At 49.0% G+C, this 26,385-nt stretch overlaps 1 protein-coding gene across 7 annotated transcripts in view; it reads left to right on the top strand.

Moving 5' to 3' along the window:
• The window catches only part of LOC116957791 (serine/threonine-protein kinase Sgk1-like), a 55,716-nt gene that overhangs the window by 19,338 nt on the left and 9,993 nt on the right, over positions 1–26,385 (top strand). For 4 of the 7 annotated variants that reach the window (XM_032980159.2, XM_076073849.1, XM_032980161.2 and 1 more), the window contains 10 exons: positions 4,505–4,580; positions 9,208–9,295; positions 11,461–11,507; positions 13,285–13,342; positions 13,878–13,961; positions 14,129–14,260; positions 16,909–17,021; positions 18,604–18,640; positions 20,189–20,275; positions 24,234–24,329. In XM_032980159.2, the coding sequence (XP_032836050.1) occupies positions 4,505–4,580; positions 9,208–9,295; positions 11,461–11,507; positions 13,285–13,342; positions 13,878–13,961; positions 14,129–14,260; positions 16,909–17,021; positions 18,604–18,640; positions 20,189–20,275; positions 24,234–24,329 (818 nt within the window). The other 3 variants (XM_076073848.1, XM_076073850.1, XM_032980164.2) reach the window with 3 other exon arrangements.

Raw genomic sequence — 26,385 nt, 5'->3', positions numbered from 1 at the left:
GGTGAGTGATTTTTGTCAATTGGCGTATGGAAGATGTTTTTTTGTATTTGCACAGCAATGAGGAATGGCTTCCACGACGTGTGGAAGTGGCTGCAGGCTGCAGAATTTACTTCTGCATTCTTATCCACGTTTGTTCTCCGTTTCTGCCGACTGAAGGAGTTTTCGATGTTTCTTCCCCCCCCCCCCCCCCGATGACCCGACAGCATTAATCAGGGCGTAGAGTGCTAAACGAAAACACAGGCTGCGCAGTAAGACAGCAGGATGTTAAATCCAGTTGATATTTTAGTTTTACCACCTTCTTGAGATGAACGATTGGCCGTGCTTAAGAATCTACAATTTGCTCAGCAGCGACTTGAAAGTAAATAATCGCGTGACGGAATTTGTTACGTTGCATAAAATTCCGTACTTGAGTGAAATATGTAACGCAATGTATTTTTACAGTAATTTTGCTGCGCAAGTTTTACACCTGATGACGGAAGCTCGTGTTGCCTCCGAAACGTCGCGATTTGGTTGACTTTCGTTTTTTATGTTTACCTACGTGACTTTACCGAAAGAACCAAAGAGTATGGATCATTGCAGTCACGAAAACTTCAAATCTAGCAATGTAATAGGTTCAAGAGGTGTACGCGCATTGCTATTCATCGTAACCCATTGGCTTTGAACACTGGGTCAGGCTTCTTTTCCTGCTGGATAGGATTTAATAACAAAGGTTTTTTTGGGGGGTTCGATGGCGTAAGTATAAATGTGTCACTAACCTGCCAATCGGTAAGGTTTGTCACGTAAACAAAACATTCGTTCATGACATTGACTTCTCCAAGACAGAGGTTATTTGCAAGCCATCTGGCTACCATGAGAGATTCCTTCATGAGGCTATCCACATATACAAACACAGAGACAATTTCAACCGAGAAGATGGATTCTGGCTTAGCAATCATTGGAAGGATTTGATAAACCATTTCGGGTCTTAATTGATTGATCACGCTTACGGTGGCTTTCAGACCGCATCCATTATTTTCGTCTCCCCCCCTCCTCTTTTCCGAACATAGATGGACTCGTCCATCTGAACAAACTGTCAAATCGCTCTCCGTGGTGCTAACGTTAAAAAACAGCCACTTTTTTCAAATTTTCTTGTTGTGGTTTTCACACCTGATGATGATTGCTTGTGTTGCAGTCGAAACGCCGTGAGAATTTTATTGTTGTATATTTTTATTATTTTATTGTTTCCCTTCTACGTGACTTTACCGAACGAACCAAGAATATATATTCGTTCATAGTTTAGCCCCACCGGTTGTGTGTTGGAGAGTAAACCCACCGACATTTATAATTTAAGCACCATGATGTTTCGCTGGTAATTACATCCAGCATCATCGGGCGATTTCACCAAACCAAAAAACTTATTTTCTGAATAATACTGGTCGCAAAAGTCTACGTGCCAAACTGAGTAGGATGTAGCTGATGGTCAAGTCAGAGCCCCGGCTGTAGTGGCACTGAGACGCATCCGTAATCCAGCAACAACCCTTAAAGGTGCCGCTGGTTGATCACGCAAACACAAGAACCTCCAGGTACACGAGACCCACCCACCTGCAGGGCAGGTGAGCAGTGGTGCTCTCAGCGATCTCCGTCATGCATTGCCCATACACTCTACAACACCATAGCCTACACCTGTGGAGACATTGAGTTAGTTCCTCACTCATCGGCACAGACATTCCAGGTTTTGTCCAATGGCGGCATTGTTCCGGTGACTTATCCAACTTCCTGTAGTGTTCACACAATCCGTGAGCGCAGCAAATTACTTTCCATTGCCCGAGTATGTTATTTTCCAGTTCTAAATTGTGTCGTGCACCTCCTGCGGTCATTCTCTCGTGTTCATTCTCTATTATCTGTAAGGCGAGGGCACCAATTATCTGTCCCATTACCTACGGTTCCACGACGATTGAATCATCAATTTGATCATTTCTACCCATAGCAGGGAGGCGTGACAAAAGCCCCTGTGTTGATGCCAGGATTACCTTCAGTGGATGGTGGACATCATACAGTTTGGGGAAACTTGCAATAAATAAATTATATAAATGAACGATGTTGACATCACTCCCATTTAATTGAAGCAAATCACCCTCCTCGTCTCTTTTGAACGAATAATCGCATTTGCTTTTTTTTCCCCCCCTACAAGTGTTGTCACCCACAGTCTTCCGTTGCATTGGTGGATACAAAAAGCTTCCTGTGGGTAGTTTTTTGTTGTTCTTAAAACAGGAAAGCAACTGTGGGCGATCCAGGTGTAACCACACCGTTCATTCAGAACTTGTCCAAGATTGTATTCTTCTAAGCACACGTTACTCAGATAGATTAATGCTACCTACAACAAAAACACCAAACCCCAAGATCCTGTAATTGGGTTTCCCCTTCCTGCCTCTGCCACCTCGTGTTGCTCTGCTCTTCTCGCCCACGTCTTGTGCTCCGCTCACTTCAGGGCCTCTTGATACCTTCGGCCGCTCCCCTTCTCTACCGGTGGCCCTCTGCTACTGGTCAAGACTTTTCTCAACTACCTCCAATGAACTTGATCCTCATTTCACTCTTCTCGCTCATACAAAAATAATAACGAACTATTTATTTACCCACACCTCCGATTAGCTGGCTACGTAGGGTGCGAAAGGAGTTCAACATACATGCATACTGAGGATAGCTGCAATAAGTACAAAGATAATTTTTTTTTCAGGAGGGTCCTGCGTTGAGGTGTTTGGCCAACACCAATAACGTTGCGTAGTCTCAGTTGTGGGAGGAACAATCGGAGAACCCGGAGGGAACCGACGCAGAACAGGGGGGAGATCAAACTCCACTCAGAAATCGCCCGAGTCAGGAATCGAACGCAAGGCCCTCCTTGCTGTGAGCGCGTTAGTGTTACCACCGCGAGACCAATGTTTGTCGCTCCACGAAGAACGAACTGTACGTACACACGTTGAGCTCCTTTCGTGCCGTACGTAGCCGACCGCGCTAATCGGAGGTGCGGGGACAGACGACATATGTGTTAGTCCATCAGCCTGTGGGCTCCTCAGACCAACATTATCCAGCTGCATTTGTTTAAACAACCAAACTCTGGCCCGGTTTTGACCTTCTGGGTGTAATCGGCAGAGTCAAACTCGTTAATCAAATGCTGCTCGTTAGCCAGATTTTGGCAAGGGCTTCTCTGTCTATAATACCGAGCCCCAGTCAACGTATGATGTATTCATTTTGTTGCTGGATGGAGGCCCCCTCGAAAGCCCTGCTCTATAAGCATTGCATCGGGTGCTGTTTCATTTTAGACGTTTCAACAAAGATCACAATTTGCCCTTGAGGCCTTTGCGATGTAGCGTGCTGCTTTTGTGGAGTGTTGAGCTTGAGGCAAGGTTCAATCAAACGTCTCTTCACTTTACGTGCCAATATCGCCCCTCAATAAAGTAGCGCATCGGTGCGCTTCACAGCGTGGGGGGGGGGGGGGGGGGGGAGCGCACGGAGCAACAGGAACGAGTAGCATAACAAAACTAAGTAGTAAATGAAATAAATTTTCAGTAAAGAAACAGGGCCCCCCCTCCCCCCCCACCTCCTTCAATGTTACGATTTCATGGCAAGGCGAGGTCGAGTCGACGCGTCTTGCGCAGACCGCGAAATCACGGGACGCTTCGGCACGTTTCGGACGTCCGGTGGCAGGCCGGCACGCGGGGTGGCGGCGAGCCAATGGCTTGGGGACTGCTCTCAAGAAGGATTCGCCCCCCCCCCCCACCCAACCGCCCCCAGCGTCGATCTTCGGGTGAACGATCCTGGGCTGGGTAAATTCCTCGCCTGTCCTGAGGTCCCCAGCGGCCCAATTTCCACCGTGACTGGCGATAGCAGAGCACAGCTGGTTTACCGGTTCCGACCGCAGTCTCGTCTCTGGCGGGTCACGGGAACTCCCTGCCACGCGTTTCCCCCCCCAGCCCCCTACCCCCGTGTGTTCGGCCGGTTTCAGCTGGGTCCTGGTAACGTCCCGCGCTTCCGTCACGCACGCACACCTGGGCGACACGTGGGGGGTGGGTGGGCGGCCAGGGGATGGGTAACAGGTGTAGCGAGTGTCGCGCTTCACAGACAGCAGCAGCAGCAGCAGCAAATATTGAGGTTCATCTGTGTGTTTCTGTCAACAAGATTTTTTTTGTCTTCGTGGACTTGACTTTGCGAAACATTGTTTGGTGGACTCCCGATAAGTTCGAGGGAGGGGAGCTGGTCTGGAGAGCGGGGTGGGGGGCGGGTGGGGGGGGGCTGGTCATGGTGACAGTGGGAGGGGACGCGGATTGTGATGAAGCTCGCTCTGAATCGCCGGGTGTGTTTGGGGCTCTCTTCGGTTAGTTAAGGCTTCTGCCCCGACGCAGCAGTAACGTTACCTGTAAAGTCACAGCCTCACTCGCACGCAGCTATTGTGACACGAGTTTATGACCGCCATTGAGGGCGACGGCGGCGGTGGTGCTGCGTGACATTGGGCGCGTTTGTCTCGTTCCAGTTTTCATTAAGCAGAGGAGGAACGGACTCAACAGCTTCATCCAGAGGGTAGTCTCGGACCCGCACGTCTGTCAACAGTGAGTACGCGGCGCCACACCTGCTCCCGTCACACCGACACCCCCTCGGGACCCGTTTGTGCGGCGCGTTTACGCCGACGATCCACGCCGTTTTGGCAGAATAATCGCCGCTTTTGTGAAAAGTCTGGTGGCGTATCTGACAGGTTACATACACCCTTGCAACGATAGTTCAGTGTTAATGTGCAATTATATTGAGGGACTGACTGTGTGTTGTCTTGGCGTGGCCTGTTGTTTTGTTGCCTTGCCCAAGCTTGGGTGAACTTATGAAATGTTTACTTACATACTTGATCTAATTTACGTATTTATTTTTAGTGATTTTATTTCCTTTCCTATACTTTGCACTCCTATCGTGTCTTTGTATTGTTTGTTGTTGTTGTTGTAACTTTCTGACCCAACCCCTACTGGACATCTGTGGAAATAAAAGAGCTTCATAGCTCATCAGATTTATCCATGATAAATCAAGATTATGATTCCAATGCTGAGGTTGCGGTTCAGCCTCTTTGTTGGTGACCGGATTCCTCCGTGCCTCAGCTGGCACCGTGGAATCGCCCCTCAATAAATCTATCTGAGGTCCAGCCGGCTTGGACCTTAGATAGAGCGGCCCCAAAACACGACGGCGTTTTCTTCATGTAAATGGTGGCCTGGGCAAGTACTGAACTAGGTGAGTAATCCTCCGGTAATAACCCTGTCATTTATTTAGCACAACTTGATTCGGTCGTCTAACGCTTTCCCATTATTGGCCGCAACTACTAATTGAGGCGAACGCCTCCATTCGGTACGTTCCACACGAGGCCAATGATGCCCTACCTAAATAAAAACGCACGAGAGGAAATGTAGTTATTTTTATGTTTCAGGAGATATGGATGACGCCGTAACAAAGCCCCGACTTGGTGATGGGTAAAAGAGGCCAAATGAAGTGAGATCCGGAACCCATTGAGTTACCCCAACGTCGTGACGAACAATTGCGGAATTCGGATGGAATCGGTGAACAAAAGATCCAAAAAGGTTAAAAAGAAAAATCGTCAATCTCCCGTCAATCTTTCTGGACCGGAAAGCATGTGAGCACGTGTCCAAGCCAGTAGTGTAGCGGTTGGCGCGCTGCGCTACAAACCCAGCACCCCGAGTTCGAATCCCCGCTCACGGCCGACACGAGTGACAATTATCTGAACCGTTCCTGGGCCTCTCCTAGGTCGACTCAGCCTCAAATGAGTATCCGGCGTGGTGTGTAAAACATCGCCACTCGGGAGACAAAGATGGCCGGGCGTGGTATTGGCCACCCACCCCCTCTCGTGCGCCGTGCCGGCCTTCGTAGGTACTCGCTAACAGCACTTGCCCCAACAGTCTATTAAGGCTATACGGGGGAGGGGGGGGATCGTTGTCTTTGTGCGCCCCTAGTGCTCGCCACTGGTCTACGATGCCGCCCAGTTGAGCCGCTGCAGGCAGTGGTGGCGATCTCGGGCAGGGAAGGACCCAGGCTCAGGCCATGCGACACCCACCGAGAGCGCCACAAACACGGGGCGCTCCTCACAATGGGGTCCCTTTGTCCGGCGAGATGGGTCTAGACCGGCACGGGCTTGGACTGGCCGTGGTCATGGCGTTAATTAGCGTCGGTTTGTAATAACATTCCACGCTCACCCCAGACACGGCCGAGGGGGGTGGGGGGGGGTTTGCTTTGCTCCTGTTTTCATGCTTGTGTATGTAATTATACACACATGTACGCACACACGCGCGCGCGCACATGCACGCACAGGCGTACGCATCTCGAACTTGGGTGGCTCCTCTAGCAATCTCCAGAAGTTCAACACTGGGTCTCTGATCATTTTGTCGCCCATCCACGCAATTTGTAGAGCTAAACATTAGCCATGAGCCCTGGCACGGATTGAATCTCGTCACTCATCTCCAAACCCGACCGTCTTTACCTGCATTGTGGGCATTGCTCCATGATTTCTACTGGCGGCGCACTCGCGAATGCCGCCAGGCAATACGATTGCGACCGGAACTTGAAAATGTCATTTTTGTAAAGACTCTAAATTCAAGTTAAGAAACGCCACTTTGTAAAACCTCGCCGGCATGCCATTTTAAGATGCCTTGTGCGAGAGTTCCTCTCACTGCTGTCATACACAATGTGGTTGTTGCGGAATTGGCTTTCTAGATTCACATTGTACATAGTTCTTGTTGTTTATTATTTTGTTATTTAATAATGATCATGTTTATGAAGTGCCCATGACTGTGTTCTACGCAGCTCCTGTAAACCATCCCTTCCCATTTAAACTTGCTGCCGTGTCAACTGCTTTGGCTGAGTCGACATTGAAACAGAGCTCCTTGGCTCAATGGGCTTTCCCTGAAAACGAACCGGCTCACTCACTGACTGACTCATACAAATACATCAGCATTCCGATTTACGCCTCCCCCCTTTTTACACTGTTTCGCAGGTACGTCGTCGCTTTGTTATGAACACCGCTAGCCGGTTTGCGTCGCCTCGACCCCACGCCCACGTCACTCACAGGACAGCATCATCGCTCCTCTCTCATAATCCTTCGCCTCTCAGCCTTCGCCTCCACCAACCAACCACGACTACTACCCTGGCAATCGCTTTGATTGACTGACGTTGTTTCGATATCTGTCGTCGCAACTTTCAGAAACGCATCCGCGACGTAAACCGGGGGTGTTACTGAGCTATCAAAATTCCCCAGACATCGTCCCATGGTTAAATGCTGGGGTGAAATCGAGCGTGAAAGATTCTGCTGAGACCTGAGTGGTAAAAAGATTGGTACTGGGGCCTTTGTTTCAAACCGACTGCTGATGATTGTGATGAGCGCGACAATCGATGCACCACGTGTTGCCCATTATGGTCCCAGTTGACTTAGATAGGCCAAAACTAGTTTGAGAATTTCAGACGCAAATGGTTTTATGTAGATACAAACCAGTTCATATAGGATTAGCCACATTGTTTGTCCTGGTTGGGATTTGAACCGAGTAGGCCGGGTAAGGAAGCACAGTGTGCGAACTCTTTCCACACAACACAAACGAGGTAATGCCCACACATAGATAAAGATCCCCTCTATAGCCTAAACAGACTGTTGGGGCAAGTGCTGTTTGCGATCACCTCTGAAGGCCGACACGGCACATGAAGGGGTGGGTGGCCAGCACCACTCCCGGACGCCTTTGTCTCCCAAGTGGCGATGTTTACACATCGCACCAGGTACTCATTTGAGACTGAGTCGACCTAGGGGAGGCCCAGGACCGGCTCAGATCATCGTCACCGGTGTTGGTCATGAGCGGTAATGGAACTCAGGCTGCCGGGTTCATAGTGCAGTGCGCTAACCGCTAAGCCACCGCTCCCCACACAACAGCAACACACAAACACAGGCTGATGAGCACTGTAAATGAACAAAAGATGCTCACACATCAAGACCAGCGTCGCCATATTGCCTGCGCAGTTCACGGGAACCGCCATGAACCCGCCGACCCGGTAGCTACTGGCACCCCCGCTCTGCCCGGCATGGTCCTCTGCCCTCGCCAAGTCAGCCCACGCTATTAACCCCAACCCCCCCCCTCACATGCACCTCCCGTGCCCGCCCACCCACCCCGGTTTTGGTGGCGGCTGCCCTTCCACCACCCGTGGGTGGCCAACGCCGGTCACAGCCCCGCGCCCTGCCCTCTCCCTCACTGCTCCACGAGGAGAGGGCCCAGCAGCCACGGGGAGATTTGTGGCCAGCCGTGGCCAAGCGAGTGAGGCGCTGTCGCCCGTTGACTTGCCTCGCGCTGAATGTCTGCCGCTGGTTTGCGATGAGTGTCCTCGACTTCGTGCGAAGGGAAGGATGTTGCCTGCGTAGTTATTTTGTTACTCCTATTCTCCACAGCGACGCTGGTGAATATTTACGACGTATTTTAGTTTGTTGCGTATCTTTGAACCTGTTGGTTATTCCCATAGTCTCCATCCCTTAACTTGTCTCCCAGTTATGTTCATTTGAACACAGATAAACTTTTGTTAGAGATCCAAGTATATAAGCAATGGTTTCTTCTACATTTTTTGCCGATACTTTGTGTGCACGTGTGTCCGTGCGTACCCATGTGTATATGTGCCAGCGGGTGTTAACACTTCACGTGGCTTTAGCCTGGCACAAGAGCCGTTGTGACGTCACCACCACATTATGGCAATTGGCGGTGGTTGTTGTTGCTGAGCACGTAGTAGCGTAGTGGTGGTAGTGGTGGTGGTGAGTGTATTGTGCGACAAACCCAGCCACCTGAGTTTGATTTCTGGTCACGGCTTATATCAATGGTGCTCGCTAACAGCATTCGCTCCATCAGTCTGTATGGCTGTGCGGAATGTCTTTGTCTTTGCCTGTGTGCAAGTGAGCGTGTGTGCGGTGCGAACCTGGCGACCCGAGTTCAATTCCCGCTCACGGCCAACACCAGTGACAACTATTTGAATCGGTGCTGGTGGCAGTGCGTAAACATCACCACTTGGGAGACAAAGGCGGCCGGGCGTGGTGTTGGCCACCCACCCCCTCGTGTGCCATGCCAGCCTTCATAGGCACTACTACTTGCTAACAGCACTTGCCCCAACAGTCTGTTAAGGCTACACGGGGGGGGTGGGACCTTTGCCTTTGTGTGCGGTGCACAGCCCCGACGTGCAAGCCTTCTTACAAATGGACCACCGCGGCAAGAAGCGCTCTCAGCCGGCTGCGCAGACCAACTCGAACCACAATCTGGTGAGTGTCGATCGCGCTCACGTGCGCTTGCGTGCAGGCTGCAAGCCACTGCACGCAGCCGTCCCACCTGGGAAGGGACGGCGCTGGCTGCTTCGTGTGTAGTTGGTTACTAGGCGACGTCAGGTGCGAAAGATGGATATTCGTGGATCACGCAGGAGCGAGGGCGATGATAGTGATGTATGCGCCACGGTGGCGAGATGTTAACTCGATCCCGATCCTGACGATGCCGCTATATTTGGAGTTTGCATGTCTCTCTCCCTATGGTCACGTGGATTTTTTTTTCAGGACCTCTGGGTTTTCCCTCTACATTTAGGAACATGCGTTTAGAGTATGTGGCTGCTATACATTTCCACATCGTATGCCACTTCGTTGAAATGTCATTTGTGGCCAGGTCACTTCTGAAAAAGCTCAGTGGGCCTTGCCTTGTAAAATAAAAAAAAAGAGTTTAGAGTTTGTTTAAAATAAAAATAGTGTAGTTTAGAGACACATACCGGATGTCTTTAGGAGATAGTACAAGTAAGATTTACTTTTTTATTTAATAAGCTACCTCTGGAGTTTGGTGCTTTATTTTTTGTTGGCATTGATTTAAAAACAAACATCCCTGACACGAAGCCTTTTGAAAAAAAAAAACACCAGAGGTCATTCAGGAACCTTCTGGTGCTGAAGGTTTCAAATTTGGGACGGTGATTAGTGGTGTCTGTAAGTCATGAACGTTTTCATTCTCATTCACGGTGACTGGAGCATAATAGACAATCGAACAGGACTCAGGTGGGGCCGGTGTCCTGAGTTGTTTTCTTTGCGTAGTTTGGCCAAGGGCACGTTCGATACTTTGAGAGTCGCAGCACGAGCGTACGGCTTAACCTCGTTTCCGTCCTCCCTCCCACTCATAACAAGGACATTAAATTGTCGATTCTCAGAGAAAGCTTTTATCAACATTTTAGTGCCTTTAAAGCACGTGCTTAACTAACCCTAACGCCTCCACCCAGCGTATGCACTGTACTCTCGTGATGATGATGATAAAGTTAAATGAATTCCTCGTCGATATTCCACCCTCAGCGTAAGCCCTGCTGGATGCCACTTCGCTACACTTGTCACTGCAGGCTAGGCTGGACGGTTGGGCCAATGGGATGATTTAAAGAGGTGGTCAACCTAATGTTTTTGTTTTGAGTCCCATACTTCTGAGACGTGGTGCCATACGTAGATCACACTTTTGTGGAATTCTGGCATGAGGCTGCATTGGCTGGGTCACGTAGCCCACATGCCCAGCCACCGGATGCCCAAGCAGTTTCTGTTTTTCTGGATAAGAGGCGGTTAGACACGGGCTAGGGAAGAGGTGGGCTGGTGTAGTGCAGGAGGATGTGGAACTAAGTGGACTTGCCGATGACTGGTACCAGTCGTGTCAGGATCGGCCTCTGTGGAGGAGGCTCGTGAAGGATGCTACTGGGCAGTTGGAGGCAGTCGCCCTCCAGCAACAAAGGGAGGTGGAGGAGCGACCCTCACAATGAAAGGCGCACCAGGCAGCTAAAACGCAGAAGGTTGGCACAAGTGGGGTGCGTCTGCCAGTCATCACAGTTAGTCAACCCAGAACACCTGTCCCTTATTTCCCTTTCAAGTGAGCCTTTGATACTTCACGGTGACATTAGAGTGCGCACAGAGGTATGACACCAAAATGTTGTATAAGAATTTGCAGGAACGGCTGCTGTAGAAATTGTACAATATTTCTGGGAGTCAGAACAACAAGCGTACGCGAATCGGGCCCCATGTGTTCTTAACATTCCACTCCATTTCCCCATCTTTGTGAGAAGAGCTTCATATGGAGCATTTTAAATCGGGGGGTTTCCATTCATCGCTATCATTTGTTGTTAAGTAGCCTCTCGAGATACAGATGTTCATACGTGGCATATAAACACAACAGATGGGATAACAGTATCCTCTCACTCAAGAACTGAAATCTAAACTCGGGAAAACGAACTCTGCCTCTCTACAGAGTATTAGGAGCCAGGGTCACAGTGAACAGGCTTCAGTGACAGCCCATTTAGATGACCTCTAAACTTGTAAACATGCACAACTCAGCACTGCCGGTACGTCTGGAAATTTCCCTCCCACCAAGTGTGACGGGGTGCGTGGTGAAAAAACCTGAATTACTTTTTTTTCTTTTTTTGCAGAATAATGACTCTGACACGATAAACCTCGGTCCGTCTGCAAACCCACAGTGAGTGTTTACCAGTTAAACAAAAATACAATGTGAACTCAACACGAACCCAATAAACATGGACACCAACTGGCCCACGTGAAAACACTCAATCCAGTGGAGCATTCACCCCTCTGACACAAACACTCACCCCACTGACACAGACACTCACCCGGACAGTCGAGCACCCATCCCACTGACACAGACACACACCCCACTGACACAGACTCACGTGGACAGTCAAGTACCCATTCTACTGACACAGACACTCACCCCACTGACACAGACACTCACCCCACTGACACAGACACTCACCCCACTGACACAGACACTCACCCCACTGACACAGACACTCACCCCACTGACACAGACACTCACCCCACTGACACAGACACTCACCTCACTGACAAAGACACTCACACGGACAGTCAAGTACCCATTCTACTGACACAGACACTCACCCCACTGACACAGACACTCACCCCACTGACACAGACTCACCCGGACAGTCAAGTACCCATTCTACTGACACAGACACTCACCCACTGACGCAGACACTCACCCCACTGACACAGACACTCACCCGGACAGTCAAGTACCCATCCCACTGACACAGACACTCACCCACTGACACAGACACTCACGTGGAGAGTCAAGTACCCATCCCACTGACACAGACACTCACCCACTGACACAGACACTCACGTGGAGAGTTAAGTACCCATCCCACTGACACAGACACTCACCCGGACGGTCAAGTACCCATTCTACTGACACAGACACTCACCCACTGACACAAACACTCACCCCACTGACACAGACACTCACCCAGACAGTCGAGCACCCATCCCACTGACACAGACACTCACCCCACTCACACAGACACTCACCCCACTCACACAGACACTCACCCCAGTGACACAGACACTCACCCCACTGACACAGACACTCACCCCACTCACACAGACACTCACCCCACTCACACAGACACTCACCCCAGTGACACAGACACTCACCCCACTGACACAGACACTCACCCCACTGACACAGACACTCACCCCACTGACACAGACACTCACCCCACTGACACTCACCCCACTGACACACACACTCACCCCACTGACACAGACACTCACCCCAGTGACACAGACACTCACCCCAGTGACACAGACACTCACCCCACTGACACAGACACTCACCCCACTGACACAGAGCACTCACCCCACTGACACAGACACTCACCCCACTGACACAGACACTCACCCCAGTGACACAGACACTCATCCCGCTGACACAGACACTCACCCCACTGACACAGACACTCATCCGACTGACACAGACACTCACCCGGACAGCCAAGTACCCATCCCACTGACACAGAGCTATGCACGTTTACATTTAGATTGAATACTCATTTTGAAAAAACTGATTTTGTTTTTAATTTGTTGTCCTTACCCCGACACCTCCGATTAGCACGGTTGGCTACGTACGGTGCAAAAGAAGTTTAACATACATACATACATAGACTCCCACAGAGATCCGTAGACTCGCATAAATGCCCAAAGACTGACACAGACACCCATACAGTAAATTTCGAACTACTTTTTGCGTTCAGTTTGTTGTCCTTCCCCCGCTCCTGCGACTAGCACAGTTGGCTTTGTATGGTGCGAAAGACGTTCTACACACGTACATGCGACGAGACAACAAGGAGGCAATAGCTTTGTTGAACGCAGCAGCCATTTTTATTGGCGTGCCTTCTGACAAAGACGGTAATGTCCCTTGATTTTTCACCTTGCAGAGCCAAAACCACGGACTTTGATTTCTTGAAAGTGATTGGGAAAGGCAGCTTTGGAAAGGTGAGTGCCGAAAGTTTTTGCGCGTCACCGCTGTCCAGCACCGCAACAGGAGCTCAACAAGTGTAGGGGATGCATTCAACTCCGACGCGAGCTTGTCCCAGATGTATGGAGTCAAGAGTGAAGTTAAAAGAGCCGCTAATCAGTGTCCATCCAGCAGAGAATTATCGTCTCATCTAGGGAAGAGGCTTTCTGTGACTTGGGGTTATTCGCCGCCGTATCCGCGTGTCCCGTGGTCGCGTCCGGCCCGTCGTTTCTCTCCTGTTGAGCTCTCGTTGCCGCCACCCCGTGCGCCGTGCATTTCACTTCTTACGCTTTGGTTCTTTCGGTGAAGTCACGTAGATAGAAAATTAACAGATCACAATGTCCCACCTGACGACGGACGCTTGTGTTGCGACCGAAACGCCGTGATCTATTTTATTTTCCACCCACGTGGTGACTTTACCGAAGGAACCAAAGAGCGTGGATTCCTGCAGTAACGAAAGCTTCAAATCGAGATTGTTTCACTTTTGCCCCACGCGGTTGCATTGTCACTCAGGTGCTGCTCGCAAAGCACAAAACCGATGGGAAATTTTACGCGGTCAAAGTCCTGCAGAAGTCGGCCATCCTCAAGCGCAGAGAGGTGAGAGCTCGCGCACGCACCCATGCACGGACAGTCGGTGTCGTTTACAACCCCCGACCTCGTCCCGCCTGGGCCTCGCTGCGCAGGCGCGTGGGCACGGGGCGCCCGTGCCCAACCACCGTGAGGTCGCCATTGACCATCTCCCTCGACGCCTTGTGCCTTCGCAGCAAAAGCACATCATGGCGGAGCGCAACGTCCTGCTGAAGAACGTGAAGCATCCCTTCCTGGTGGGGCTCCATTTCTCCTTTCAGACGGCCGACAAGCTCTACTTCATCCTGGACTACGTCAACGGCGGAGAGGTATGCGCTCGCTCGCTCGCTCGCTCACTCGCCGGCGCGGTACGTCACGCTCGCACGTGCTCGCGCGTCCGCCCGTTGGCTCGCCCACACGTCACGCCCACAGACGCTGCCGCTCAGACGCTCGCGTGAACACGCAACGCCGGCGCCCACCCACGGGAAGGCACAACTTTTGCAGCAGTGTCGCATTACACACGCGGGCGCGCAGTTGAGTGCCGTCAATTGCGCACGCGAAGCACAAGCTCGCCCCCACACCTGTGCCTACCTGGAACCCTGACTCGCACAGCTGCAAGGCACGCGCTCGCCATTGCGTTCGTGCCCTTTGTTACCAAACAATCGATGTGTCTCTATCCACAGTTGTGTCCCAGCAAGCGCAATCGGCGATGCGCCACGACAGAGGCAGCCCCAATTCGGAACATTTGCACAGCAGTGCGGTCCCTCCGTGTGAGAGAGCTGCCCACTGAAGTGGATTTCACAGAGCTGCCCTTGACATACCCTCTTCAAGTGACTTACAGTCAAAACGCAGAGCAGAGGGGGGTGGCACTGCTCACTCGCATTGTGCATGAGAGCGAGGTTCGTCGCACGTATCGGTCAGACTGTGGTCACATTTAATCCCGAGAGCTGGATAATTTGGTAACCGAACGAAGCGCGCGCCCGTGCTGTGACGAGATGGCTGCCCAGCGCACGCTGCTCACCCAGGCGGGTGGAGGCATCACTGTCCCACAGGAATTGGTGGCAGTGCGTCAGCGGAGCTGTGTGCACGCGCGTGAAGGCAGCTGCGCGGCTCGTTAAGGTCACAACAGGGGTACCAGAGCTTAGGAAGACACCAGGGTTGAAGAGGTTATTGAAACATGCGGTTTTTGGACAGGTTTCTATTGCACTGTAATCCGTGATTGTGCTGGTGTCAACCTCCTTTCATATCCTCTGTTATGTACCTGAATCCATACCTGTCAATCTCTTGCCAGTGCCCTACCTTATTACAGACCAATTCAGACCCTATTGGTCACCCCGTGCCCCTTATAAATCCCAACGTTCACCCTACAAAGTCTCATCACAAGGGAGAAACACAAATAGACATTCTGTTTTGCTCGTATTGAAACGTCTGTACGCCGTGTGGACCTGAAAACTCAATTTCCCTGTACAAGAATACGGGGTAAACCATATGGGTTGACAGGTATGTGAAATGTCTTGTTAAAACAAAAAATACTTAAAAAAAGATTACAACAGTGGTGGAGGAGGGTGGGGGCACAGCTCAAGATCCTGGGCTCTGGGCTCGATTCCAGCCACCTTGACAGAATCAGTTTTCACGTTGCAGGGAGGAGTTGGATGGTTTAAACCTTCTTATCAGACTGCAAAACATCCAATCGGCTAAATTAACTTTCTCACTTTTCCCAAACTAGTTTACCATGCACTGCAGTGGAGCATCCGTTGGTAGTACATATGCCAATAACAATGCAAACTCCGGCAACATTTGAGCCCAAGAAGGGTGAAACGGCTCCAGGAATTTTGCCCGCCAACACAAATGCTTCCGATTAACATTGGCCAGGCTAAGAGCAACAGGCATGGTCATTTTTACGTGGCCATATGGAAAGAAAGGTGACTTATTAATGAATCTTGTTCACCTCCGCTGGGTAAAGTTGACATACCTTTTGAAGTGATGTGGCACACATTCTTGTAAGGCCAACATTCTTTTGCAGAAAGAGATGCCATTGGAAGTGGCTCTAGAAATAGATTCGCAGTGATGCCATCGTCGGAGTCGTTGCGAGTTCTGCAACGTTCCTCCGCCTCGGGAAACTCATTTTACGTGGCACAGTCGGAACACGAATGGTAACAAAAGCAAAACAGACTCACTGCAAGAAACAAACAGCACGGGCCCGTTTGTGCGTGGACATCTGCACGTGCGTGCCAGTGCCCCTGTGAGAACGGTGGCACACTGGTTAGCGCACTGCGGTTACGATCCCGGTGGCCTGAGTTCGATTCCCGGCCAAGGCTGACATCATTGCCGAATGATATCTCGTCCTCCCCCACTTAGCTTGATATCAGGAGCTAGCGTGGTGGGGAAAAAAAGGAACACTGGGGAAATAAAAGCAGCCAGGCATGGTGCAGGCCATGCAAGCCCCCTCATGTGCCATTTCAGCTTTCATAGGTGCTCACTAACAGCACTTGCCCAACCAGTCTGTTAAGGCTATACGGGGGATGTTTGTCTTTGGCCTGTGTGTGCCTGCATGCCTGCGTGTTCCTGAATGTCTATAGGAATGTGCGTGCGTCCACATATCTGCTTGTGTGGGCGTGGGTGAGCAGTAGTGTAGCGGTTAGCGCACTGCGCTACGAACCCGGCGGCCGGAGTTTGATTCCCGCTCACGGCCAACATTAGTGACGATTATCTGAACCGGTCCTGGGCATCTCCTAGGTCGGCTCAGCCTCGAATGGGTACCTGGTGCAGTGTGTAAGCATCAGCACTGGGGAGACAAAGGCGGCCAGGCGTCGTGCCTGCCCCATACCCCCTCGTGTGCCATCCCGGCCTTCATACGGCACTTGCCCCAACAACAGTCTGTTATAGGCAATTTGGGGGACCTCCGTTTTTGTGCACCTGAATGACTGTATAACTGTGTGTGTGTGTGTGTGAACCTGCGCGTGTCTGCGGCAACCAGCTGTTCCTGCACCTACAAAGGGAGCGATGCTTCTCGGAGCAGCGGGCTCGCTTCTACGCAGCGGAGATCGCCAGCGCCATCGGCCACTTGCACTCGCTCAACATCGTCTACAGGTGCTTGCAGCGTGCTGCGCGATGGACGTTCAGCGTGACTTGCAGGGTGGTCACGTCGCAGCTGACGAGTGCGACACCTTCTACGAGGGGCAGTTGCTAATGATGCGGGGTGGGGGGAGCGGCATCACGGTGGTTGACACACCACGCCACTACGCGGGCAACCCTCTGAGTTTGATTCCGGGCCGCATTTAACATCGGTGGCGAGTGATTTCTGAACCGATGCTGCCAAACTCCCCCCACCCCCCCCCGCCTCCCCCCTCTTAGCATTTCACTAGAATCAGCCTAAATTAGTATTTGTGCCAATAATGGGCAAAAGTTAGACGAGCAAATCAAGCAAAGTTGACAAATGACGGAGGTTTTGATTTAAAGCTTTCGTGACTGCAGCAATTCATATTCTTAGCTCTTTCGGTAAAGTCACGTTGAAGGGAAACAATAAAATAATAAAATATATACACATTTTTTTATTGTTTTATATATATTTTATTGTTTCCCTTCAACGTGACTTTATTTAATAAAATATATACAAAACAATTTTTATTGTTTTATATATATTTTATTATTTTATTGTTTCCCTTCAGCATGACTTTATTTAATAAAATAATAAAATATATCCAAAACAATTTTTATTGTTTTATATATATTTCATTATTTTATTGTTCCCCTTCAACGTGACTTTGCCGAAAGAGCTAAGAATATTAATGACGTGGTTATAGCAGAGGATTACTCGCCAAGTGAAGTATTCGCCCAGGCCACCGTTTACAGGAGGCCTGGCTGTGGCCATGCCTCCAGGATGCAGGAAAACGCCGTCAGCGGTCCAACCTCGCCTACTTACGCCCATTCCACGGTGCCGGCTGAGGCGCAGAGGAATCCGGTCCCCGAGCAAAGAGGCTGGAACGCAACCTCAGAATCGTCACCTTGATTTATCCTGGGGAAATCCGATGAGCTGTGAAGCTCTTTTTTTCACAGACGTCCAGTAGGGGAGCAGGGTTCGAGAATTACAACAAACAATACCAAAGCACAGCAAGGGTGCAAAGCAGCGTTAAGGAAAGCAAGTCACTAAACATAAATACGTAATTTAAGTCTCGGGCAAGGGAGCAAAACAACAACACCAACAACAGTCTCGGAACACACCAAGACAACAACACACAGTAGTCCCTCCCTGATCCGCACCAGCCCGTGACCCGCACAGCAGTGGACTGACAAAGGGCTGTTGATTGTTCCACTGTGATTTACGCACGAATGGCCTACACGCAGACTGCTGCAACGTGAATTGTGTGCTGTTCGGAGGCCCGCCGCTGGCATGGGGGTGATGGAGACGCGTAAACGAACTGCACGTAGGCACAGAGATCACAGTAACACCACGCAAAGCTGATGACACAACTCCTGGCAACATTGACTTGCACAGCGCTCAACTACTCTCAGATGAACCGCACACGTGGCGAACCCAAACGTAGAATGACAAAAACGCTTTCTAGCAAGTGACTAAATACATTTTGTAGCCTTGATGAATGTGCACCTTTGTATTGATTATTTTATTTTTTTATATTAAATACATCGCATCTGACACCCTTGACTTCCACAGAGATCTGAAGCCAGAGAACATCCTTCTTGACTCAAAGGTATGTTTTCAGTTTGATCTATTAAATGGACAAATCCCCTCAGACCAATAAAAAACTTCACTACGACACATTGAATCATCATAATTGCTATCCCATCCCTCCCAGGATTTGTTAAGGATGGGACAGAACCTGCCAAAGGAATGTGCAATTTCCACTTTGAGCTGTGGAACGCCATGATGGCGAGATGTTAACTACCTCACCTGGTACACAGGAGGTTGTTGGTTCGATCCTGACCCTTTTGCATGTATATTTGGTGTTTGCATATATTCTCCCCGTGGGCGCATAGATTTTTCTCCAGGTCCTCCGGTTTTTCCCCTACACATTTAGAAACAACATAATGCGTTTAGAGTATTTGGCTGCTATAAATATCCACATGGAAAGCCACTTCATTGGGCTAACATTTTTGGCCAGACGCTTCTGAAAAAGAGCTATACAGCCCAGTTGGTAGGCCTTACCTATTTAAAATAAAAAATCGTCAAAATAGTTCGTATATGTGGATAAGCACTACCCAGTGTCTCACAGTGGTGCGAGGGCAGGACAGCAAACACGTTACAGACATATCCTCCGCTCAACCAGCCTGATAACTAATTGAGACTTAAGAGTCTCGATTTTAATGGCGACTGCGTGGCGATGGAGGGATGACAGCTGCTTTACAACAAATGTCAGAGCAGATGCCCTTAAGAGTGACTCGTAAGCACGGCTAACAAATTACCTGAAAAACCCAAAAACATAACCTAGAATACGACGTAATAGTGACGTGCGGTGGAAGCTGAACCAGGGGCAATTTCTATTTTGCAAACACACCCAGTTTCCTCATTGAATGTTTCCATTGCACGGTGAGGGCGCCACCATTCGCCGAGACTTTGCCGGGGCTGGGCCGTTGTATCTAAATTGAAAATGTATTTCTTTATCAACGGCTTTTTGGTGTCTAGCTTTACGTCCTTCCCCCTTACCTCCAATTAGCAGCGGCTGGTTGACTACGTGCAGGTCGTGTGAAAGAAGTTCTACATACAGTCGACCATCGATTCTTATTTTCCGGCGCGCGATTATTCGGCTTACAACATTATCCGGCGGTTCCCGGGCCAATCTGGCGAAACTGCCAAAAACCGCTCCAAAGGCTGTACCAATCCTGTGATCGGCACCACGTGCATGTCAAAAAAGTAGTTATGCTTGATTTCAGGGTCCAGTTATACACACCCTATCATCACTCCATGCATAGTCTTCAAGATTGGAGTGGCAAGTACAGTACAGTGATTACAATAACTTTTTACAGGATATTTGTTCTCGTAAAAATTTTTACGTTTATTTATTTCACTAAAATAACGTGTGCACAACACCCAAAGACATAATGTCATCCAAGAATTTGCAAAGATAAGCTATTTTAAATAATAAGTAGCATTTTTGAAAATCTGCCGCTCCCTTTACCCCCCCAAAGCCGCCGGATTATTGATGATTGGTACCACAGCGTTGCGTGTCTGCTGGCCGGGATGTGTGCCTACGGTTGAGGTGGAGGCTCGTGGCTCCGTGTTTTCTCCCTGTCCTGCTCAGGGCCACATCGTGCTCACGGACTTTGGGCTGTGCAAAGAAGGCATCGAGCCCAAGGACACCACCTCCACCTTCTGTGGCACTCCAGAGGTTTGTGTAAGCGCCTCGTCGCCCCAACTTTGTACAGTCTCCGTTGTTCTCCTACAACGCGGCGGTAGTTGTAGTTGCCTTCCTGAAGAACACCGCGTTATATATATATATAAAAAAACAGAAATCGCGTTTTAATAAATAATGTAGGGTAAAGCACAAATATAAATGTGTAGTTAAACCCGCCACCACCCGACACAGCCAATTAGTTAGGTTTGTCACACAAACAACACGTGTCAATCAGTTACGACTTGAGACCACCGGTGTATTGGAGAGTAAATCCACAATATTTACAATTTCAGTGCTGTGATATTTTGCTGGTAATTACATCCAGCATCATTGGGCGATTTTGACAGAAATCTAACCCAAAAAAAACTAGATTATAAATAATATTGGCCGCGAAAACCTAGTTGTTAAACTGAGGGTAAAGCACAGCCCGCGATAATGCGTGAGATGCGTACGCAGGCTGAACAAAGACCGAGGCACGTGGGCAGCATCTCGAAGCATCCAGCAGCATCCCAATGCCTTGTGCGATGCTACGCCGAGGCAGCCGTTACAACCGCTTATCCCTACTCGCGCGACGTAGATCCATTCACTCAATCACATTACATCCAATTCGCGTCCGCGTTATGAAAAAAATGTGTTCCCTAATACATTCAGCCTCACGTTCTATCATGAAAACAACACGGGGCTTTACAGCAGAACAGACTACCGTATATACCAGCCATCGCAAGCACATGACAAACACGTACCGAGCACCCAATGTACCACATCGTGCACCGCATCGTCTACCGCACTGGACACAACACAGCTGCGTGTTTAAAACTCTGATGCGCGCTAGTCAGCTTGCGCTAGTCAGTGCACCCTAGTCAGTGGGCCCTAGTCAGTGGGCCCTAGTCAGTGGGCCCTAGTCAGTGGGCCCTAGTCAGTGGGCCCTAGTCAGTGAGCCCTAGTCAGTGGGCCCTAGTCAGTGGGCTCTAGTCAGTGGGCCCTAGTCAGTAGGCCCTAGTCAGTGGGCCCTAGTCAGTGGGCCCTAGTCAGTGGGCCCTAGTCAGTGGGCCCTAGTCAGTGGGCTCTAGTCAGTGGGCCCTAGTCAGCGCGTGCTAGTCAGCTTGCACTAGTCAGCGGGTCCTAATCAGTGGTAGTAAGTGTTATTTCTTAATTACTTATGCCTAAAAAGTATAGAAAATGGCTATTATTCCCCACAAACTTTGCTTTTGTGACCAGGACAGTGATATTTAGAAATTTACCTATTTTCAATGAGAAAACGGGCAAATCTGTGTCTTTTCGTTCACATAAAGTCAGAAAAAAACAACATATTAATCAGAATTTACGTATATTTATACGAAAGCGATACCAAAATGACCACAAAAAAATTAGAAGTGAGTAGTTTTTCGAGATTTACGATTATACTGTAAATCACTTTCACGAATCAGCCCCCAAATGTAGTCTCCCATCATGTTCTCATTATACTGTCCTTGGTAGCGTCGTTCAAAGTCCAGTATATCCTGGTGGAAGCGCTCGCCTTGCTCCTCCGAGTACACTCCCATGTTCTTGAATTTATCAAGATGAGCATCAAGGATATGGACTTTGAGGGACATCCTACTGCCCATTGTGCCGTAGTCCTTCACCAAAGTCTCAACCAGCTCCACATAGTTTTCGACTTTGTGATTGCCCTGGAAGCCACGAACCACTGCGACAAAGCTGTCCCAAGGCACTTTCTCCTTACTAGTGAGCTTCTTGGGGAAGTCATTGCACTCCAGGATCTTATTTATCTGTGGTCCGACGAAGACACCGGCTTTGACCTTTGCCTCAGGCAGCTTAGGGAAGAAGTCTTGAAGGTACTTGAAGGCTGCCGACTCCTTATCTACAGCTCTGACAAATTGTTTCATAAGGCCCAATTTGATGTGCAGTGGTGGCATCAGCACCTTCCGGGGGTCCACCAGTGGCTCCCACTTGACGTTGTTCCTCCTCACAGAGAACTCGGGCCGCTGTGGCCAGTCCCGCCTGTGGTAGTGCGCCTTGGTGTCTAAATCTTTTGTAGTAATTTTTGTATTACTTTAATATAAATACATGTAAATTTTTATTCATATTTACTTTTTTTCTGACTTCATGTGAACGAAAAGACACAAACTCGCCCGTTTTCTCATTGAAAATAGGTAAAATTCTAAATATCACTGTCCTGGTCACAAAAGCAAAGTTTGTGGGGAATAATATCCATGTTCTGTACTTTTGAGGCATAAGCAATTAGTAAATAGAAAAAATACTAAAATTGTTACACCTATTCCTATATCTTGTTACACAGTGTTATCGTCACTTGTGTTGTTGGCCGTGAGCGGGAATCGCACTTGGGTCGCCGGATTCGTAGCGCAGTTCGTTAACCACTGCACCACCGCTCCCCACGCACACACAACACACTGAGCATCACACGCTGTGCCGTACCAGAATCTTTAATTTATACTGCAGGAGGAATCGGATGAGCTACAAAGCTCTTTTTTCACAGATGTCCAGCAGGGGCGGGTCAGATCGTTACAATGATACAAAAACCAATAGTAGCGCAAAGTGTAAGAAATGTAAGAAAGTCACTAAAAGTAAACAAATAAAAATCAAGAAAGCCTATCAGTACACATCGCAAAAGTTGATCAATTCCTGCCGATTTCTCAACAATAAATGCAAGCTTGGGCAAGGCAGCTAAAGAATAACAACAGTCCCAGACCACAGCAAGATAACAACACACCACGGCAGTTGTGGTCCCTCAATAAAACGGCACCTTGACATTGACCTATCGATACTACACGGGTAAGAATCAAAGTCACGAATCCCATTCGTAACTGTGGCTGTATCCAGCACCAATCTTCTGCTTCTTTGGATAGTTAAAAGGCAATTTTATGGATGTCTTAGCTTTCTCTACATGCCAGATGAATACTCTTTGGTTCTTTCGGTAAAGTCACGTGGGTATAAAAATAAAATAAATTAAATCTCGACCTTTCGGGTGCAACACAAGCGCCCGTCATCAGGTGGAACAACCACAGCAATAAACAATTGATATTCTTGGTTCTTTCGGTAAAGTCACGTAGAAGAGAAACAATAAAATAATAAAAATATAAAACAATAAAATTCTCACGACGTTTCGACTGCAACACAAGCAATCATCATCAGGTGTGAAAAACCACAACAATTTTATTGTTTCCCTTCTACGTCACTTTACCGAAAGAACCAAGAATATGAATCACTGCAGTCACGAAAGCTTTAAATAAAAAAATAAACAATTGCTGAAGTGAGCAAGAGGTGGAGTGGGGGAGTAGCTGTTCAGGCACTCCCCCACTCAAACACTCCCCCTACCCCACACCCCCACCCTCTCTAGCTCTCCTCCCTGGCTCCCCCCCCACCTCTTACTTATATATAGCTTGTTGTTACAGCAGCCTCCTCTTGCCCACTTCAGCAATTGTTTATTGCTGTGGATGTCCCACCTGATGACGGGCACTTGCGTTGCGCCCGAAACGTCGTGATTTAATTTAATTAATTTTATTTTTCTACCTACGTGACTTTACCGAAAGAACCAAAGAGTATGGATCCCTGCAGTCACGGAAACTTCAAATCTAGAATGCCAGATAAAACCATACGCCACACACCATACACGACGCCGTGAGGGATGTGCTCCTGATTTTCAGATGAATGTGAAAAGTTGGAAAAGTCTGGCCTAGATATCAAGTTTTGGACGATCCACAAAATAAATATCGCGTCGGTTTGACCCGAAGACGATTTTTCCGTCACCTGGCATCGGGTGAGGTCCCCGCTGTTAGCACGCAGACATGTTACGCAAGTATACAAAAACATCGGAAATTGTTCCCTAAAATCCGAAATGTTTAAATCCGAACGCATCCCTCGGAACACCGCACGTCGGCAGTGGCATTTGCCGGCGCAGCGTGTGACTTATTTCTGGGCCTGGTGATGGTTGCAGTACCTCGCCCCGGAGGTTCTACAGAAGCTGCCGTACGACCGCACGGTGGACTGGTGGTGCCTGGGCTCGGTACTCTACGAGATGATCCATGGCCTGGTGAGAACTTCCCACACCGTCGCCCTCCGCACCTTTCGCAACCTCAACCAGTTTGTTTAGGGGCCACTACGGTGCCTAGGAGATGTTAACTCCCTCGCCAGGTACGCAGGAGGTCGTGGGTTCGATCCCGACCCCGACGATGCCTGCTGTATATTTGGAGTTTGCGTGTTCTCTCCTTGGTCACGTGGATTTTTCTCCTGGTCCTCCAGTTTTTTCCCTCCACATTTAGAAGCAACGTGCGTTTAGAGTATTTGCCCGTTATGAATTTCCACGTGATAAGCCACTTCGCTGAGCTATCATTTGCCGCCAGGTCGCTTATGAAAAAGAGCTACATAGCTCGATGGGCCTTGCGTGGTAGAATGAAAATAGTTTTTGGTCTAGTTTTGTTTTATCGACAATTATGTGATGCATGCAATGTCCATCATCGGCCCCGATAAATTCTGATTAAATTAGAATACATTGATCTGTAATGCTTAATATCGGGTTTAATTGTGATCGGTTATTCCTGTGGGGGTCATGGAACCTATTCGGGAAGCCGAGTCAGTTGACACGGCGACTCTGACTTCCCGGATCTCCTCCTAAAGATGCTTTTCCGCTTGCTCAAGCAAAACGCTGCGCATCTAATGAATAGGCTTGGTTGTCGAGCAACAGCTGACACAATCAAAATCGGGCGGTGGAGGGTCTATCACGCAGATTCGGTCAGATCACTGCCTGGCCTAACCCAGCAATCATCGGTGTATCAACCACGTCCCGTTTACGCGAGTCGAGTCACAGGCCTCGCTACGAACTTCGTGCTGGCCGCAGAGAGGCATTTTACCACGTAGCGATGGCAGCGCTGACAATGAATGATGACGAGGCTGATGATGACGGCACAGAAAGAATTCTGGTATCACATTGTACCTGCGCAATGAGTCGCTCAAAGCACGGTTTGCATTTCCTGTGCAATCACTGCAAGTGCTCAACGCAGTGCTCTTTGTCATATCTGAATTGCATATTCTTCATCATCGTCATCATCTTCACAATAATCCACTGTTCCTGCACAAAACGTGGCTGAATTGCACAACCTTGTCAACACATCTTCTCAGGCATGTTGTGCTTTTGAATCAGCGGCCGTGATATTTAAATGTCATCAAGTTTAAAACCACTGGCAGTAATTGAATGGTATTCGTTTGTGTAATCAAATATAATATCAAGCGGCCACACCATGTCAATAAAAACGTCTTTGTTCACTTTATTCAAACATTACACCTTTTTTTTTTTAAAACATTTTTGTGTGCACGACTGGTGACCAGGCTGAGGCCACAAAACTCTCGAGACAGGAGAACCCGGCCGGCTCCACCGCGGATGGGAGTGCAGAGTTGAACACAGACTAGAGCCCGCCGTCATAGTCCCCCGAGTCACCAGAAGCCTCCCTAAAGCGTTTCTTCTGTTTAACACCAAGCACCCTATTCCTTTCCTAGTGCACTCACACACATCCTAAACCGGACACTCTTCGTCATTTCTAACGTTGTATTCGACGTCCCTCTCTCTCTCTCTGTCTCTCACCACTGCTCGTAATTCTCTCATCCTCTCTGTCATGGGGGCCCCGATATACGTCGGGGTCAGGCACCGGAAAGTTGTGACGCATACCAAAATGACGTATAACGGGGACTTTTCCCCCATAGGGATACATGTTAACAGGTGGGGATAGGGACCGCAAAATGCGTAAACATTGCCTTTGCAACGCAAAGTGGGGAAGTTTCTCCCATTAGAAACAATGGAATAAGGTAGGGATGGGGACCGCAACTTTGGGGAAACGTTGTGTTTCATACCTAGCAACCACAATACGTACTGTACATGTACAGAAAAGCAGGTACTTTACATGCTATATTGTACAACACGTAATGTACACACATACGCATGTATAACCAATTCTGAGTTCAAGAACCTTCAGACAGCAATTTACACTTGTGAAACAATCTTAAACAGCATTTTAAAAAAAATTCACCATAACCCATAATTTTTATGATCTCACCTTGAGGAGTGGATGAGTTGTGCTTGATTGGAGAAGGTGACT

Source organism: Petromyzon marinus, chromosome 43 (genome assembly GCF_048934315.1).
Source record: "Petromyzon marinus isolate PM22_M1 ecotype Great Lakes invasive population chromosome 43, UKy_Petmar_22M1.pri1.0, whole genome shotgun sequence".
In the NCBI taxonomy this organism is placed as follows: domain Eukaryota; kingdom Metazoa; phylum Chordata; class Hyperoartia; order Petromyzontiformes; family Petromyzontidae; genus Petromyzon; species Petromyzon marinus.
Note: the sequence above shows the minus strand (reverse complement) of the source record. Positions and strands in the feature narration are given on the sequence as shown.